Source organism: Arachis ipaensis, chromosome B6, assembly GCF_059453495.1.
Source record: "Arachis ipaensis isolate K30076 ecotype BB chromosome B6, ASM5945349v1, whole genome shotgun sequence".
NCBI lineage: Eukaryota > Viridiplantae > Streptophyta > Magnoliopsida > Fabales > Fabaceae > Arachis > Arachis ipaensis.
Genome location: NC_142441.1, coordinates 9,698,375 through 9,714,573, shown reverse-complemented (window position 1 = coordinate 9,714,573; position 16,199 = coordinate 9,698,375). Strand labels below are relative to the sequence as shown.

Here is a 16,199-nt window from a genome sequence, read left to right as displayed (position 1 = left end):
TGCTTCCTTGCCATATGCTAAATACTTTAGTTGATTTATGAATCTACTTATGTGTTTTTCACTGATCTATTATATTTCACTCAGTAAATCACTATTACCTGAAACCATTTTATTTCCAGTATACACCAGCTATAGACATATTGAGCATTGTATGCATTTTCGCAGAACTTTTGATTGGAAAGCCTCTTTTCCCTGGGAAGAATGTTGTCCATCAATTGGATCTCATGACTGATCTTCTTGGAACACCATCTCTTGAAGCCATTGCTAGGGTCTGTTCTTCAGTTTTCCTTCCTCTTTGCAGTCTTGTGTGTTTTAGTTTTTACTCAATGCAACCTTGGTTGCATATTAATAGGTAAGGAATGAGAAAACTCGAAGATACTTGAGCAGCATGCCCAAGAAGAAGCCAGTTCCTTTCTCCCATAAGTTTTCTAATGCAGACCCCCTTGCTCTTCGTTTGTTAGATAGAAGGTTGGCCTTTGAGCCTAATGATCGGCCTTCTGCTGAAGAGGTTGAATTCTGAATTTCCATCCGTATTTGGTTCAGTTTCTTTGGTAATCTTTTATTAACTTGGTATCTTGTGTATGATATTGTTAGGCGTTAGCAGTTCCATATTTTAAAGGCTTGGCCAAGGTTGAGAGAAAACCTTCTGCCAGCCAGTTACAAAGATGGAATTTGAGTTTGAGAGACGCAGGATAACAAAGGAAGATATACGAGAACTTATATACCGTGAGATTCTAGAGTACCATCCAAAGATGTTAAGAGAATTTCTAGAGGAAGCAAAGCCAACAAGTTTCATGTATCCTAGATATTGTTGTCTATGGCTGTAGCCAAACTCTTGTTTCATCCTTATTCGTTGCATTTCTTTAACCACTCAATACAATTTTTTATAATTGGCTATTCCCTAAATATCTCTATGTAACCATATTTGCTGGCTTTTTCTTAGTATTTAATTCCCCATGCAAGTGGACTTTGAAAGTAGAAGTTCTTTTGTAAATAATTAAGGTTGAATGAGTATTTACGGTTGATAAATCTTTTTTTCTATTACTTTACTCGATTGTATGTTTGTTCAAACGTAATAATCAAAGTTACTTTACTCCATAGTTTGATTATACATTATCTTCTAGTTTAGGTGTCATTGATGATATATTAATGAAGCCTTTTTGGCTGAGTGTTTTGGTTTTCTCCTATAGAAAAGTTGCAGAAGGTGTTTTACAGAAATATAGGGCAACAGTTACTTGTGTCGAGGGTGGCAGGGCTGCTCTACAGATGCTGAAGAAGGTTGATAGCTTCTCAAGATGAATTACTAAAGAACTTGTAGAGATGAATGATCTGCATCTGCAGTCTTCTCTTTGTATTTCATGAAGCACAGGTCAGTGTGGGCATGTAATAGATGATACATCACTGAACCTGTCCTTATTCCAAGACGCAGCCCTTTAAAAGATTGAAGTAAAACATACTCTATAGAATGAGTAAAGAAGATAAATTCATTTTTGTTTATAGAACGAAGGGAAATGTCATCCTGTAAACTTTCTCGTTTAGACCTTTTTAGTACTTGGCTACATTCTTTCATGCAATTTTTCCCAATAACAAGATGGGAGGGAGGCATCGTTTTATTCTCCAATTGACAGCTTTTTTACCATTATAATTGAAGATCAAGTTTTGTAAGATATAACTATTGATCTTGTAGTATAATTCACCTATGGAAGTAACATGCTCCTTTTTAAATATTATATTTTATCCAAAATTATTTACAAAAATTAAATGAATTGCTTACATAAATGTCAACAGAAATTAAATACTCAGGTAGGTAATTATTAGCTATCAAATAAGTATCGATCGTTCTTCATTGCCATTATCGCTGAAACTGGCGACATCTCACCCTAAAAAGATAAATCTACATCTCATAATTTTTGTTGATAAATAATTCACAAATGAATCCTCTAAAGTGATCTGATATATGTATAATAATTAATAAGGGAATTTATATTTCCTAAATGCATCCGTATTTTTGCCTGTTGCCTTCAGATGTTGAGATCGTGAGTAAAGATTTTCCAAAACCTTTACACTTCAAAATTACAAACCACCGCTTTATTATACACCCAATTCCTCTCTATTACACTATTAAAATAAAATGTCGAGCTAACAAAAGTTAAACTGAACAGGTGCAAATGCCTCTTTAATAATGTAAATCTAGGGCAATGAAATAGCACAATGTCCTAAATTGACATTTATTCACATTATAACAGTAACAGTTAAGTTATTAAGGTATTAAATTTTACAATTCTGATCTACAATACAAGCATCCTGAAAACAAGGAGGCTAGATCATCCAACAAGAACTTAAGAGAGGGAAAAATAATTCAGAATAAGAAGGAAGAGCAGATCAAATCCACCTGACAACATCCAACATTAGAATCGCATAAAGAATAAACAACAAGAACACGTCTAAGAGCAGCATGTCCCTCGGGAGTGTCCAACCATGGATGGCCAGGAAAGGTCTGTGGCAGATCCTGTACAAATGCATGAAGAATTATTAGAGAAAGGGAGATATAATCAGCAATTTTAACATGCATAAATTAAAAATTCCAACTGTTCTGAACTAACATCAATTACAATAACCATTTGAATGGTCGCATTAAACACCCTAACTTCCCTTTAGACCTTTACAAAATGTAAGACCCTACGCAAAGCTGATACATATTATTCAAACTGTACTGAATATCACACAAATTCCCCTCTTTTCCTGCTCAGCATATACTCACAGCTGCATTTTGAAAGAGTTCTGGAAACTGCTTGATTGGCATATACTCACGGCATATACTCACTTTGTATGTTCTAATTACAATAGAGTTTTGTATCATTTTTCTACTCATATTTATCTATATAGCTAGGAACATTATCTTTATCTATAAAATTGATATATATGCATAATAAAGAAATAATTAATAGTCTACTCTCATAGTTTCCAAAATATCAGAATATCCATGAAAGTGCAATTTTAATGTACACAATATTAACCTGCTAATAAGAAAGGGGGCGTGTATCACTGCTCCACTCAAAAGAAATAGTCAGGAATAATAAGGTGTAAATCTTGCACCTGAGATGAACATTGAACAAGAAAAACAAATTACCATACAATGAAAAATTTTGGGCTGTGCCAAACTCCCAATTCAAATGACCTTTATTGCCAAAGAACGATAATATTATTATTAACCATCTTGAGATGTTTTACTAAAGATTCTCAAAACATCATGAGAACCGTCTTTACACCTATAGATGCTACTGCTAGAAAGGAACTTCAGGAAGTCAGTAAAAACCAAAAATACATAACTAATAAACTAACATGTTGTCTGCTACGAAATTCCATGACAAATATTTACCTCAATGAGAAGGAGTCATTGCAAAATCAAGACAAGATCTCTAGCCTGCAGGAACATTTAACAAAAAGGCCTTGATAATCTAATGCCAACAGTTACCAGGAAGCAAACATTGGATACCAGAAAAGTTGTATATAGTAAGTAAAAGAGAACAATACCTGTTCATTATAGAGCTAAAAAACGGTAATGCTAAATTGGTACTGAGAAGTGGCAGTTGAATCTGAATTGGCTAAATCAAACAGCTCCTCAAATCAACAAGAGAGAGTTTGCTATATGAGTTTTCACCGGTGATCAAATTGTTATGAAATATGTGTATTGTGACATTCCTGAAAATGAGGGCATATTAGAGAAAGGCACTTGTCTAAATTAGTGAACAGTACCAAGGAAAAAAACCACTAACACAGGACAGATGAACATAGAATCGCACAATAATCTTTCACTTACTTTTTACCCCAGAATATTAACATGGTAATAAATTTCAAGAAAACTAAGGTAAACTAATGGATCTTGTTGCTTAATTAGGCCATTATTTTATTACGATTCATGCATTACATACTTCCTTCTTCTATTGTTACTTAACCGAGTCAACCAAGTGCAAAACTATTTTTGTGAAATAAGAAAATTTGTACATATTATAATACAACCTCCTAAGTGCACTGATATCACCAACTACCTTGTGACAGGAAGTCATCCCTGTAAAGAATATATGTAAGCATAAAAATATAACAGAAAGAAAGGTGAGCCTGGCGGGAGGAAGTGAAAAATAAGATCGTCCCACTGGTTCAACTGAAAATCAATTATAAACTAAATTCAGGGTAGTTCTTTGAAGATGTAGATGTCATGCAGCATTCAGAACATGAATATTTAACAATATGGACACTTTGAGGTTTATAGCTTATTCTTTAAAATCACCAATTCAACCTTGAAAAGCTAGTTCCGTTAACTATGCAATTATCATTGGATCTAATTAGAATCATAGTGCATGTTTGTCTTGGCATTGAAAAAGTAGCCCAGTTAATGAATTGAAGCATGCAAACCAAGTCTCAATTCATTTCAAATATGCTCAATAAAATTGAGCTGAGCTATGTCCCAACTCCCAAAGCCCAAACATGATTTTAGCCTCAACTTGTGTTAGTAAGGTAATATAGTTTGTGTTTAAAGTAATGAGCTAATGATACATCCTCTAAGCCATACTAATCCAAATTGCAACTGGTATAATAACAAGTTTAAAAAAGCACTGAGGAAACTATCCCTTTTCTCAAAAAGCACTAAAACCAGATATTAGAAGTTTTATTATATATGCAAATAAAAGTATAGAAATAATTATATTTTTGTAAAATTTTAAGAAAAATACTTCCTAAACAATTTAAATGAGCATCACCATGCATAATAAACATGCCTAGATGGAGGCAACAGGAATATATTTTTGTAAAATTTGTTCAACAAAAGACTTCCCAAATAATCAAAATCTGCATTTCAATTAGCTACATCTTATGTATACTATGACAAATGCTACTGGCATGCTTGTTATGAGCTGTAAGTGAGTGAAAGACCAGTTGATATAGTGAAAGTGTGAATCGAAGCAAATTTCTACTTTGTAACAGAATCAAGTACTATCCAACCTAAAAGTCAAATCACTGACAATTGTTGAACTAATCACAAACTAGGAAGATCTAAATATAACTTGACAATTCAAAGAAGGAATGAACAACTGATCTATTATAAAAAATTATCAATTAAGTTACCTAGCTTGTTCTGGGCAATGAACTGGCGTCTCTCTCCCCACTTTACCCAAACCTAGAAGCATTCAATTTATTTTACATGAACAAAGTGTTGGATTAACAACTAAATAAACAATGATATTGATGGAATCATCAAAGAAACCACACCTTTAAGAAAATAGATAATGAGATATATGGAAAGATACATATATGAATGGTTCATGCAACAGATGAATTTGAGCAACATAAGACATAGCATACTAAGATATCTAGGACCTAAGAGGTAAATTATAAATTTAACCATGACAACCAATCCTTTAATTTCATTGTTATAAATTATCTTTGCAATTAAAAAGGCAAATTCAGCCTGTGCATCTGCTTTCCACCAACTTTAAAAAGGGAGATATCCATACAAGTTCTCAGTGAGCATGAAACAATAATGACATGTATCCTAGGAATTACATCAAATAAATAAGTTTGTTTTGACTTTAACGGAATTAATTTGTTACCTTGATTTCTGACTGAATAAATTAAATTTTTGGCAAAAAAAAAAAAAAAAAAAAGAGAAAGAATGCACTATAAAAGAAACCTTAATTTAAAACAAAGTATATTTCATCTCCAAGGAAATTTATATTTCTTTCATTGTGGTTCATGCAGGACGGTTTCATCAATCAGTTAATATCTTATCTGATTCATATAAGAATTTATTGAGCTGACAACAAGCAAAACCTGTGTTTATAAAATGACCGGGTCATATTCCAATGACAGTCAAGAAATCAGATATCAAAGTATTAAAAAATACAGGACCTACTTGAACAGATGCACTGACAGTGTAGCTCAAAAAAATATGCACTTTGAAATACTTTTCAATAGAATTGCTAAAATGAGAACATAGACAATAATTAACAACTGATAAATGCTAAAAAAGAAACAAGTTAACTGCAGGGCACCCAAATTTCTTAATTCAGCCAATAAACTTGAAAACTATCTCTTCTTACCTTCGAATCAAGGCTTCAAACCTTCACTATCGAAATTGAAGGTGATAGAATATAATGAAAATTGAACATTCTATAGCAAAATTTTTAGCTTCAAAACCATAGAATCAAAATCTCAAACATGTAATCTGCATAAATCAGGCACGACAAAGGAACAAAAAAAAACAATCACATTTGGAATCAGAACAAATCAGTAATCACACACACCTGAACGGCTGAACCCCAATTGAGTTTGAATCACAAACTAAAGATCCGAATGACTGGGATTTCTTCAATCCCAACCCAGCCACATGCATGTCCACACACATAAGATCTCAAGCAATAACGTCAATTTGGGAAAAATATTACAATGATTTTATCGACAATGATTTATAGCAACATTTAGATCAGAAACATAGTAAATTAATTGGTTAGCAATTCAACATCGTCTCAAAATACAAGGAGAAGGAAAATCCGGAAAAGACAGAACAGGAGAAGCGACGATGCAGGGACTCACCAACGGACTACGGTCTACGGTCTATGGCGACGGCGAGGTCCCGAAACCAGAAGACGACGAGCGACGACGACCCGATGAGTTGCTTCTGTCGCCGGCGACGAGGATCCCAGGGAAGGCCGCGACACGTGGAGACGCCGGCGAGCGTGACTGAGACGAGATTCGAGTGAGACTGAAAGAGACTGTAGTGGGCTAGTGTGAGAGAGAAGAGAGAATTGAGAGAGAGAGACGTTCTTTGAGAGAGATGTAAGAAAATCCAGGGAAGATGAAGAACACTAAACAATACTTCAGAATTTTTTTTTGTTCTTTAGACATGTTGTTTTTTTTTTTTTGTATAAATTAACATCAGAAATTAGAGTTTATGGAGGAGTATAAACATGATTGACTGTACATGAATAACCAATCAGATGTTATTTTATTTTTAAATTATTTAAATTTATAAATATAAGTTAGCTCAATTTTAATATTTGATTAATTTAAAGAGATACATTTTATTCAACATTAAAAAAAGATTGCCAATGAGTAATAGTTCAAATGGCATAGACTCCACATACTCAATTAAGAGGTCGCGGGTTCGAGTCTCCATAGATTTCCCATACTCAATTAAAAGGTCGCGGGTTCGAGTCACATATCTTTCCAAATTTTTGCCAATTTCCAAATTTTGCCAATGAGTTATAATTCAAATGGCATAGACTCCCTATACTCAATTAAGAGGTCGCGGGTTCGAGTCACATATCTTTCCAAATTTTATCTTTCCAAATTTTTAGTGCTCTGTTAGGGTTTCTTAGTGCTCTGTTAGGGTTTCTTAACGGAGTTCCTAGTGCCGTCAAGGCTACATTGTCAACATCAATTAAATCTCAATACAAGTCTACGTAATCTGCATGGCTGAGACAACGAAGGATGAAGATCGGATCGAGGAAGACAACCTGAAAGGAGGTAGGAATGTGATTCTACTGGAAGAGGCAGACATATCAGAAGGTATTAACGCTTGCTCCAATAGTCTCTATGGCAGACTCTTTGCTTCCAAAACCTTCTCAATTGGAACCATGGGGAATGCTTTAAAGGCTATATGGGGAAACCCGGAAGGATTTAGCATGAGTGACAAAGGGGATAATTCCTTCCAATTCTTTTTTAATAAAGAAGTGGATGTCTTGCGTGTTGAACGTGGTTCTCCATGGCTATTCAAAGATTATGTGCTCCATGTCAAGAGATGGAAGGAAGATCAGAACTGTGATGAAGAGATTATTTCCAATTTTCCAGTTTGGGTTCAATTTTGGGGTTTGCCAGAATCGTTTAAAACCCTCGAAGTTGGACGTAAATTGGGAGAGAATCTGGGCACAGTGTTGGAGGTAGGTAAATTTCATATGCGAGGCAGAGAAACTAGGATTGTGAAAGCCAAAATCAATATCAATGCTGCCAGGCAAGTGAGAGATCAGTTAATAGTGGCAGGACCTAATAAAAAGGAGGTAGAAGTGGCACTGCGCTATGAGAGACTTGGAAAGTTTTGTACCTATTGCGCAAAATTGGGGCACGAGGTGAAAAACTGCCATGATCTGCTGAAGGACACAGAGAGTGATATGGTAAAAGAGGATGACATTGGCGAATGGGTTAAAGCTAGCCAAGTGGGAATGCGAATCTACTCTGAAGGAGAAAGAACATTCAACAACTCAATCCAAAACCAGAATAAGGCCACTCAACGTAAGAAAAAACCGGTCTTAAACTGCTTATTGGAAGAATTTGCAGGGATGTCAATGCAAGAAGGGAAACAAAGTTTGAAACCACAAGACACTGGTAACAGGGCAGCACCTGAGTCACCTCAATCATCCAATTCTAGAACAGAATGCATGGAGGTTATCATAGCTGGTCAGTCCAATACCAAGGAGGATGAAGGGCAGCTTATGCAATTCGCTATCGGGGAGTGTCTCACCACAGAAAAAGGTAGGAAGTGGAAAAGGTTAGCAAGACAAGGTGCTGCAGAGTCAGATACTAAAAGTGAACCCAAAAAAAGGTTGATGAGTGGTATAGCTGAAGTAACTACAAAGAAAGCAAGAATAGAGGATGAAAATGCAGTTGAACAGATAGTGGAGGGTGCCAGCCTACAAATGGCACCCAAGGCGCCATGAGAACTATAGTTTGGAATTGTCGGGGTTTGGGGAGACCCCTGACAATTCACACCTTAAAAGGGATCTGTAAATCCCACTCCCTCGAGATTGTGTTTATAAGTGAAACAAAGAACCAATCTCGACAGGTGGAAGCAAAACTTCAGGTATGCGGCTACGAAAACTGGCATATTGTTAACCCGGCAGGAGTGGCAGGAGGACTTGTGCTAGCTTGGAAGGACAGCATCAATGTTCAAATTATTAACAGTGGAGAATTCTTTGTGGCAGCCGAAATTAAGGAAGTCGGAAGCAGTGAGGTATGGGCGTTCATTGGTGTCCATTTGAGTTGTTCAGAACAAATTCGATCCTTACAGTTTGAGGAGCTTATAACAATGAGCCAACACATGGAAGGAAAAGTGGTAATAGCAGGCGATTTTAATGCTATAACAAGCCAAGCGGAAAAGGAGGGTGGAGGCCAAAAATCAGCAACCACCATTGCAACATTCACTAATTTCATTGACAGTAACAAATTGGTGGATATTGGAATGGTGGGGCACCCTTTCACGTGGACAAATCGAAGACAATGAGAGGATTTGGTGAAGGAGAGGCTTGATCGCTATTTAGTTGGGATGGAATGGAAGTTGAAGTTTCCGAATGCAGTGGTGCACAGGCTCACAGAGTCAGGCTCGGATCATGCTCCAATTTTGATGGAAACCGAACCTCAATCCTGGCATAGTAAAAGGCGGTTTAAATACCAGGAACGTTGGTGTGGAGAAGAGGATGTCAAGAGAATTGTTAGTGAAGTGTGGAGAATGGAAGTTGTAGGCTCGGCTATGTTCTCCTTGGCCCAAAAGTTGAAAGTTTGTAGACATAGACTAGTTCAATGGCAGAAAACTCACAAAGCAAACTCCCGGAAAGAAATTGAGGACCTTCAAGCTAAACTAGAGGAGTTGCGGGTGGCTGGAATCAATGGGGGAGAGGAGGTTACCAGTTTGGAGGAGAAGTTGGAGCTGGCATATTTGAAAGAAGAGAGCTATTGGCGAGAAAAATCTAGAATCAAGTGGCTAAAAGAAGGAGATCAGAACACTAGATTCTTTCACCAGAAATTTCAATCAAGGATGCGAAGGAACAGAATTTGGAGATTAGTGGGGAGGGACAATGAGATTGCATCGAAACCGGAGGATATTGCAAAGGTAGCTGAGGACTAATTTTGCGATATTTTTACTTCTTCTTGTTCGGCTAATCCGAATCCATACTTAGAGGATTTGGAGCCTAAGGTTACAGCTTCCATGAACCGTAGGCTCCAAAGGCCAGTAACTATGGACGAGGTCAAAAGAGCTACATTTAGTGTTCATGCTCAGAGTGCTCCTGGTGATGACGGGTTTACAGCTAAGTTTTTTCACTTTTTCTGGGATATAGTTGGAGGTGACGTTTTTAAGGCAGTGAGAAGTTTCTTTCACAGTGGCAGAATTTTAAAAAGCTTCAATCATACTCAAATTTGTTTGATTCCAAAGGTGCCAGATGCCAGTGACATGACTCAGGTACGACCGATCAGTTTGTCTTCAGTTATGTATAAAATTATTTCTAAAGTTATGGTGCACCGATTACAAGGTATTATGAATAAAATTATAAGTCCAAATCAAAGTGCGTTTCTCAAAGGAAGACTCATTTCAGATAATATTCTAATTGCCCACGAATGTATGCACTATTTGAAAAATAAGAGAAGTGGGGCAGAGCATGAGATGGCTATTAAACTAGACATGAGCAAGGCTTATGATAGGGTTGAATGGCATTTTTTATGGTATATTATGGATAAGCTGGGGTTTGATGCTAAATGGATTAACTGGACTAAGGAATTGGTAACGACTGTTTCTTACTCTGTTGTTGTGGAAGGTCAACCATTTGGCTATTTTAGGCCAAATAGGGGCATCCGACAGGGTGACCCCCTATCTCCATATCTCTTTCTTTTTTGTGCAGAAGGACTTTCCTTATTGCTACACAAGGCAGAGCAAAACAGATTAATTCAAGGAGTTCAAGTTAATCGGAGATGCCAAACAGTTAATCACCTTTTGTTTGCTGATGATTCAATCCTTTTTTGCAAGAGCGCACCTAATACAAGCCAAAGCATTCTAGAATTGCTAGAGACCTATGAGGGTTTTAGTGGGCAAAAAGTCAATTTGAATAAGTCGGCTATCTTTTTCAGTCACAACACTCCTCAGAACACAAGACTAGCAGTTGCTCAGACACTAAATATTGAACATATCGGAGCACAAGACAAATACCTGGGACTGCCCTCTATAGTTCAAAAATCAAAGAAAGCAACCTTTGGAGCTATCAAGGATAAAGTTCAGAAGAGGATTATGGGTTGGAAAAGAAGTATATTGTCATCAGGTGGCAGGCACACGCTATTGAGAACGGTGGGGGAGGCGATTCCTATTTATACACTCTCTTGTTTCAAGCTCCCGGACACGCTGTTGACTGAGATTCATAGCATGCTCTCGCAATTTTGGTGGGGTCAAAAAGGCGCAGAACGAAGAATGGTTTGGATTAAATGGGACACAATGACGAGACCAAAGAAAGATGGAGGGCTGGGGATCAAGGATCTAAGGGCGCAAAATTTGGCTTTATTGGGAAAGCAATGTTGGCATCTAATGAAATACCCTAATTCTACTATATCAAGAATGCTCAAAGCTAAATATTTCAGATATACAGATTTCCTACATGCAGAGATAGGAAGCGTACCGTCGTGGGGTTGGAGAAGTGTTCTTGAAGGGCGCAAGGTGATCGAGAAAGGCTTGTTATGGAAAATAGGCTCTGGCACTAATGTTCGCATCTTCCATGACCCCTGGCTCCCACCACCAGTGCCCCTTAATGTCCCTCAAAATGCACTCACAATCCCGCCAAATATGCAAGTGTATTACGTTAGTGCGTTACTAAATCCTGATAGAAGTTGGAATAAAAATCTGATTGAGTCGATTTTTTCAGTTGATATATGCAATAAAATTTTTTCAATCAAACCAACAGAGGAGGAGGATGAAGTTAATTGGTGCTGGACAAAATCTGGTATATATGAAGTTGGGTCAGGATACAAAATTGCTTATGGATTCTTTCATTCTCCTACTTCATTGAGGCCCCAGAACATACACAACAGAGTCTGGAATAGCATTTGGGAGTTGAAATTACCACATAAAATTAAGATTTTTCTATGAAAAAGTCTTCATGAAAAGCTTCCAGTGTTGCAACAAGTTCACAGCCAGTTCGCATCCACTCCTGCCACTTGTCCAAGATGCATGTTGAAGGCTGAATCAATTTCTCATGCTTTGTTCCAATGCCCCCTGTCTTCAATAATATGGAGCCTAAGCTTAATAACCCTTGACCTATGGATGAGAGAAAAAGAAACTTTTTTCAATTGGTGGCAACGAGTCTTATCCTGGGCAGCGGCTCAATTCGACGGTAGACAAAAGACCCTCCTCATAGCGGCGCTGTGTTGGAGCACTTGGAAAGCGCGTTTTTGAGAAGGTAATAAGCCCAGCACCAGAGATAGTGAAAGAAGCCAGTAATTTAGTGCGTGAACTCGTGAACCTGCTACTTTTTCTTTACTCTTACTTCTACTCTTCTTTAAGCTCTTAGTCTTTCAGTCACAGCTGATGATAAATGGGAATACCCAATTCTTTTGTACTTCTTTATGGAAACACTTTTATTTTATATTAATAAAATAATATTTATCTTTGAAAAAAAAATATTAAAAAAAGATCTTTAGGTCTTTTTATAAAATTAAATAAAAAAATATTTTTTATTTGTATTTAATTAAAAAAATATTATAGTAAAAATGATAATATAATATATATTTTTAAACAAAAAATTAAATGCTGATGTAGAAAATAAATTTCACATTTCTAGTTATTATTTGTCTATATTTTAAACGTATCGGTACGTATAAATTTATCATCGTATTGAAGTAAACATTTTCTGACAATACTTAAAATACGTATTGAACACATTTTTTACATATCCATAATATTATAATATACTTTAAATATCAATCTTAAATCAAAACATCATCTTTATTCTCATATTAAAAATAATTTTTGAGCAAAGGCTAATAACTCGTTTTTAAAAATTACATTTAACAAATCAATGATAGTGAACACCAAATTCATCAGCTATTAATAAAAATAGTTTTGATAATTTGTATTCTAAAGATATAAGTTAAGCATATTATAAAAAAATTGTTTTATAAATTTTTTTTTTTTTACGTTTTAATGTATTAAATACATCAAAATTATTATAAAATTTCTATTATTATAACACAATTTAATTAAATTCTAATAAAAAATATGTATTAAAAATAAATTAAATAATACTTATATTTATATATAAATATTTATTTTTGGTAAGTAAATATTTAATTTTAATAGTTAATTTTAATAAATAAATATATAACATAAATACAAAAAAATAAAAAAAATATTATAAAAAAATTTAATACAATTATTCAATCTAATTCATACATTAAGATGACATAATAAATTTTAAAATTAATTTTTTTTATTGGTATAACAATATATGATTGATTATTTATGCATTATTATTTTATACTAATAATGTATAAAAATTAAATTATATAAGTATTAAATATTAAATTAATAATATATTTTTTCTTATTTTTAAAATTAGTTATTTACTTAACATTTTTCAAAACTACAGAAAAAAGATGTGTATGTTATCATAGGTGTGTTTGATACTACATACAAATACAAAATATAAGACAAAGACACTTTAGTACAAAAAATTGTTTGAACAAAAAAAAATATAAATATAATTTAAATTACTACATCAGAATTTTTTTTTGGTACATACTTTGATGATTATTTATTTTATTATATTATAAATGGCATGCACTAATAATATTATATGCAAGTTCTCCCATCTAAACCTTTTTGGTTACCATCCAAAAAAAAACCTTTTTGGTTTACGTCGTGAATTTACGATGTAACGAATTCTTCAAACTTTACAATTTTTTATTCCAAAATGTAACTTTTAGAATGAGAATCGGAGTAAATGCCTATTGGCATCATGAAAGTGTTATATTACTCTACTAATTAGAAATTCATATAAAATAATTGTTGTTTAATTAAAACAATTTTTAAATTATATTAGAATCGTTTATGCATTCTCTTAGCTTTCAATGTATACATATAGATGTCGTTTTTCAATGAATGATATTTGATCAAGGTATATCTTTTTAAATTAAACGTATAAGATTAGAATGATAAATCACATTTTCTACTAGCTATACGTAAGAAATATTTTGACTCTAGTATATGTTATTTTTGAAATTGAATGGCTGAATCTAATTTTAAATCTCTACTTTTAAAAAATAGAGTAATTTAGGCTAATAAAATAAATAGAGTTTAAAATTACATAAATATTTTAAATTAGAATTAGTTATACGCCGTATCCTAAATATTTTTATATAAATCGAATTAAGTTGATTTAATTTACCATGTATATATTGCATCAGTAATAAATCGAATCAACTTAATTCGATTTATTATGTTTATCCTAGCTATATAAGTAATAAATCTTACTTTTAAGTTAATGGATTATGTATTATTCATTAATTTTATTAATTTTAAAACACAAATACCAATAAAAAAATATTTTTATTTAGGGTAAAGTATATTTTTTGTCCTTGAAGTTTACTAAAAGTTTCAAAAATACCCCTAAGTTTTAATTTGTTTCAATTTTATCCTTAATGTTTTCGATTTGCATCAATTTTATCCTTATCTTCAAAATTTTTGGTCAAACTATAGTCAACATTAATTTTTTCCAATAACACCCCCCAAACCCTATTCTCTTTCATCATCATCAAGAACAACTCCTCCCTAACATTCCCGCCGCCGTTTGTGTCCCAACTCCGGCCACCGCAAGTGATGTATATCATAACCTCCTTCTCTCTTTCATGGAGAAGACTCCATTACAAGACCCAGCATTCCACCACCAATCCCTGACCATGGCTCCAACCAACAAGTGCTATGAAGCACTTGAAATCAAATCCATCAACATTTAAGAAGAAGAAGCAAAATAAAAAAGGGCAACAGCAACATCAACAATAACAAAACACAACAACAGCTCCATGCAACAACAGATCAAAACTCCATAACAAATAAGAGGTACATGTCCCTTCTGATTCTCAATTACTTTCTCTTCTTTGTGGGTACCGTATCTTCAAGCATGGTCTCAAAGATTTCAACAAAAAGATTCTACCTTTATCATCTTCATTGAAATCATGTTGGGAGGTGGTAAGCATGGCAGCTGGCGGTGGTGGGCACAGCGGTGCGGCTGTTCGGCAGGGGGAAGGAAGGAGTGATGGGGGTATGGGAAGGGAGGGGGGGAAAGGGGTGGTGTTGCTGGTTGAAGGGGGGTGCGGTTGGACGGTGGCGGCGTCGTGTGGTGGCGCGGGGGGGGGGGGGGGAAATAGTGGCGGAGGAGGATGGAGGAAAAAGAAAGAAGAAGAAAGAAGGGGAAAGGAGGGAGGGGGGTAGAGCGTGCCGGAGAGGAGGTTGTGAGCAAGGTTGAGTAGTTGGAGGTTGGCGAGGTTAGGTTGGTGAGGTTGAGGAGCGGCGGAGGGAGGTGGCTGGAGAGGGAGTTCTTCTGGAGGTAGACTACACGGTAGAAGAGACAATCGGAGAGGGAGTGAGGGATGGGAATGTTACTGAGTGAGTTTGGGGATGATGATGAAAGAGAATAGGGTTTGGAGGGTGTTATTGGAAAAAATTAATGTTGACCATAGTTTGACCAAAAATTTTGAAGATAAGGATAAAATTGATGCAAATCGGAAACATTAAGGATAAAATTGAAACAAATTAAAACTTAGGGGTATTTTTGAAACTTTTAGTAAACTTCAGGGACAAAAAATATACTTTACCTTTTTATTTAAATTTAAATAAAATTTTAAAAAGATCAAAATAATAAGAATAGAAATCTAATTTTGGTATTTTAGTTCAAATTTCAAAAAATTTACATTTTCTTATATTTATGAATTTAAAATAAAATAATAAATTATTTCTAAAAATTTATTAAAAATTATTATTCGACTCATTAGCATCTAAAAAATTATCAAAATTTTTTAACGTTGAGAAGTTATAAAGTATAATGCACAGGAATTAAAGTTTGAATTTTTTTAGAGTTAAAAATAATAAATAATTATATAATATAAAAAGACCAACTACATTTAAACAATATATAATTTAAAAAATAATTAAAATATTATATTAATTAAATTATAATTTAATTTATGAAACTAAATACAGAACAAACGCTTTGATAACACAACACTACAAGAAATTACCGGATTAGCGACCGATTTAGCGACCTATTTGGGTGGTCGCTAATAAGAAAATAGTGACCGATTTGTGTTCAGGGCCACCAAACCCTCACCAACGAATATCGGTCACTAAATCGGTCGCTGAGTGAATCAGTCGCTAAATAGCGACCAACTTTTCAATCGCT

General features: G+C 34.6%; 2 protein-coding genes and 1 long non-coding RNA gene across 4 annotated transcripts; 2 read left to right on the top strand and 1 right to left on the bottom strand.

The window, feature by feature from the left end:
- Positions 1 to 2,214: 2,214 nt before the first annotated feature.
- Positions 2,215 to 6,932, bottom strand: LOC148554575 (uncharacterized). Of its 2 annotated transcripts, none has more exons than XR_015886249.1 (6): positions 6,589 to 6,932; positions 5,122 to 6,361; positions 3,535 to 3,702; positions 3,380 to 3,424; positions 3,018 to 3,096; positions 2,215 to 2,509 (listed from the first exon to the last, which is right to left on the bottom strand). It is a non-coding gene; the product is annotated as an uncharacterized LOC148554575 (long non-coding RNA). The 2 variants fall into 2 exon arrangements; XR_015886248.1 differs by having other exon boundaries at positions 5,122 to 5,173; positions 6,589 to 6,927.
- A 1,772-nt stretch (positions 6,933 to 8,704) lies between these two features.
- On the top strand, positions 8,705 to 9,271 carry LOC148554574 (uncharacterized). The gene has a single exon (XM_088490381.1). The coding sequence runs from the start codon at positions 8,705 to 8,707 to the stop codon at positions 9,269 to 9,271; it is 567 nt and encodes a 188-aa protein (XP_088346507.1).
- A 42-nt stretch (positions 9,272 to 9,313) lies between these two features.
- LOC107615910 (uncharacterized) lies at positions 9,314 to 9,892 on the top strand. The gene has a single exon (XM_016317925.2). The coding sequence runs from the start codon at positions 9,314 to 9,316 to the stop codon at positions 9,890 to 9,892; it is 579 nt and encodes a 192-aa protein (XP_016173411.2).
- Positions 9,893 to 16,199: the final 6,307 nt, after the last annotated feature.

What these genes read in the sequence shown, in the direction of transcription:
- LOC107615910 (XM_016317925.2), top strand. Translation starts at nt 9,314, where the DNA reads ATGGAATGGAAGTTGAAGTTTCCGAATGCAGTGGTGCACAGGCTCACA.
- LOC148554574 (XM_088490381.1), top strand. Translation starts at nt 8,705, where the DNA reads ATGAGAACTATAGTTTGGAATTGTCGGGGTTTGGGGAGACCCCTGACA.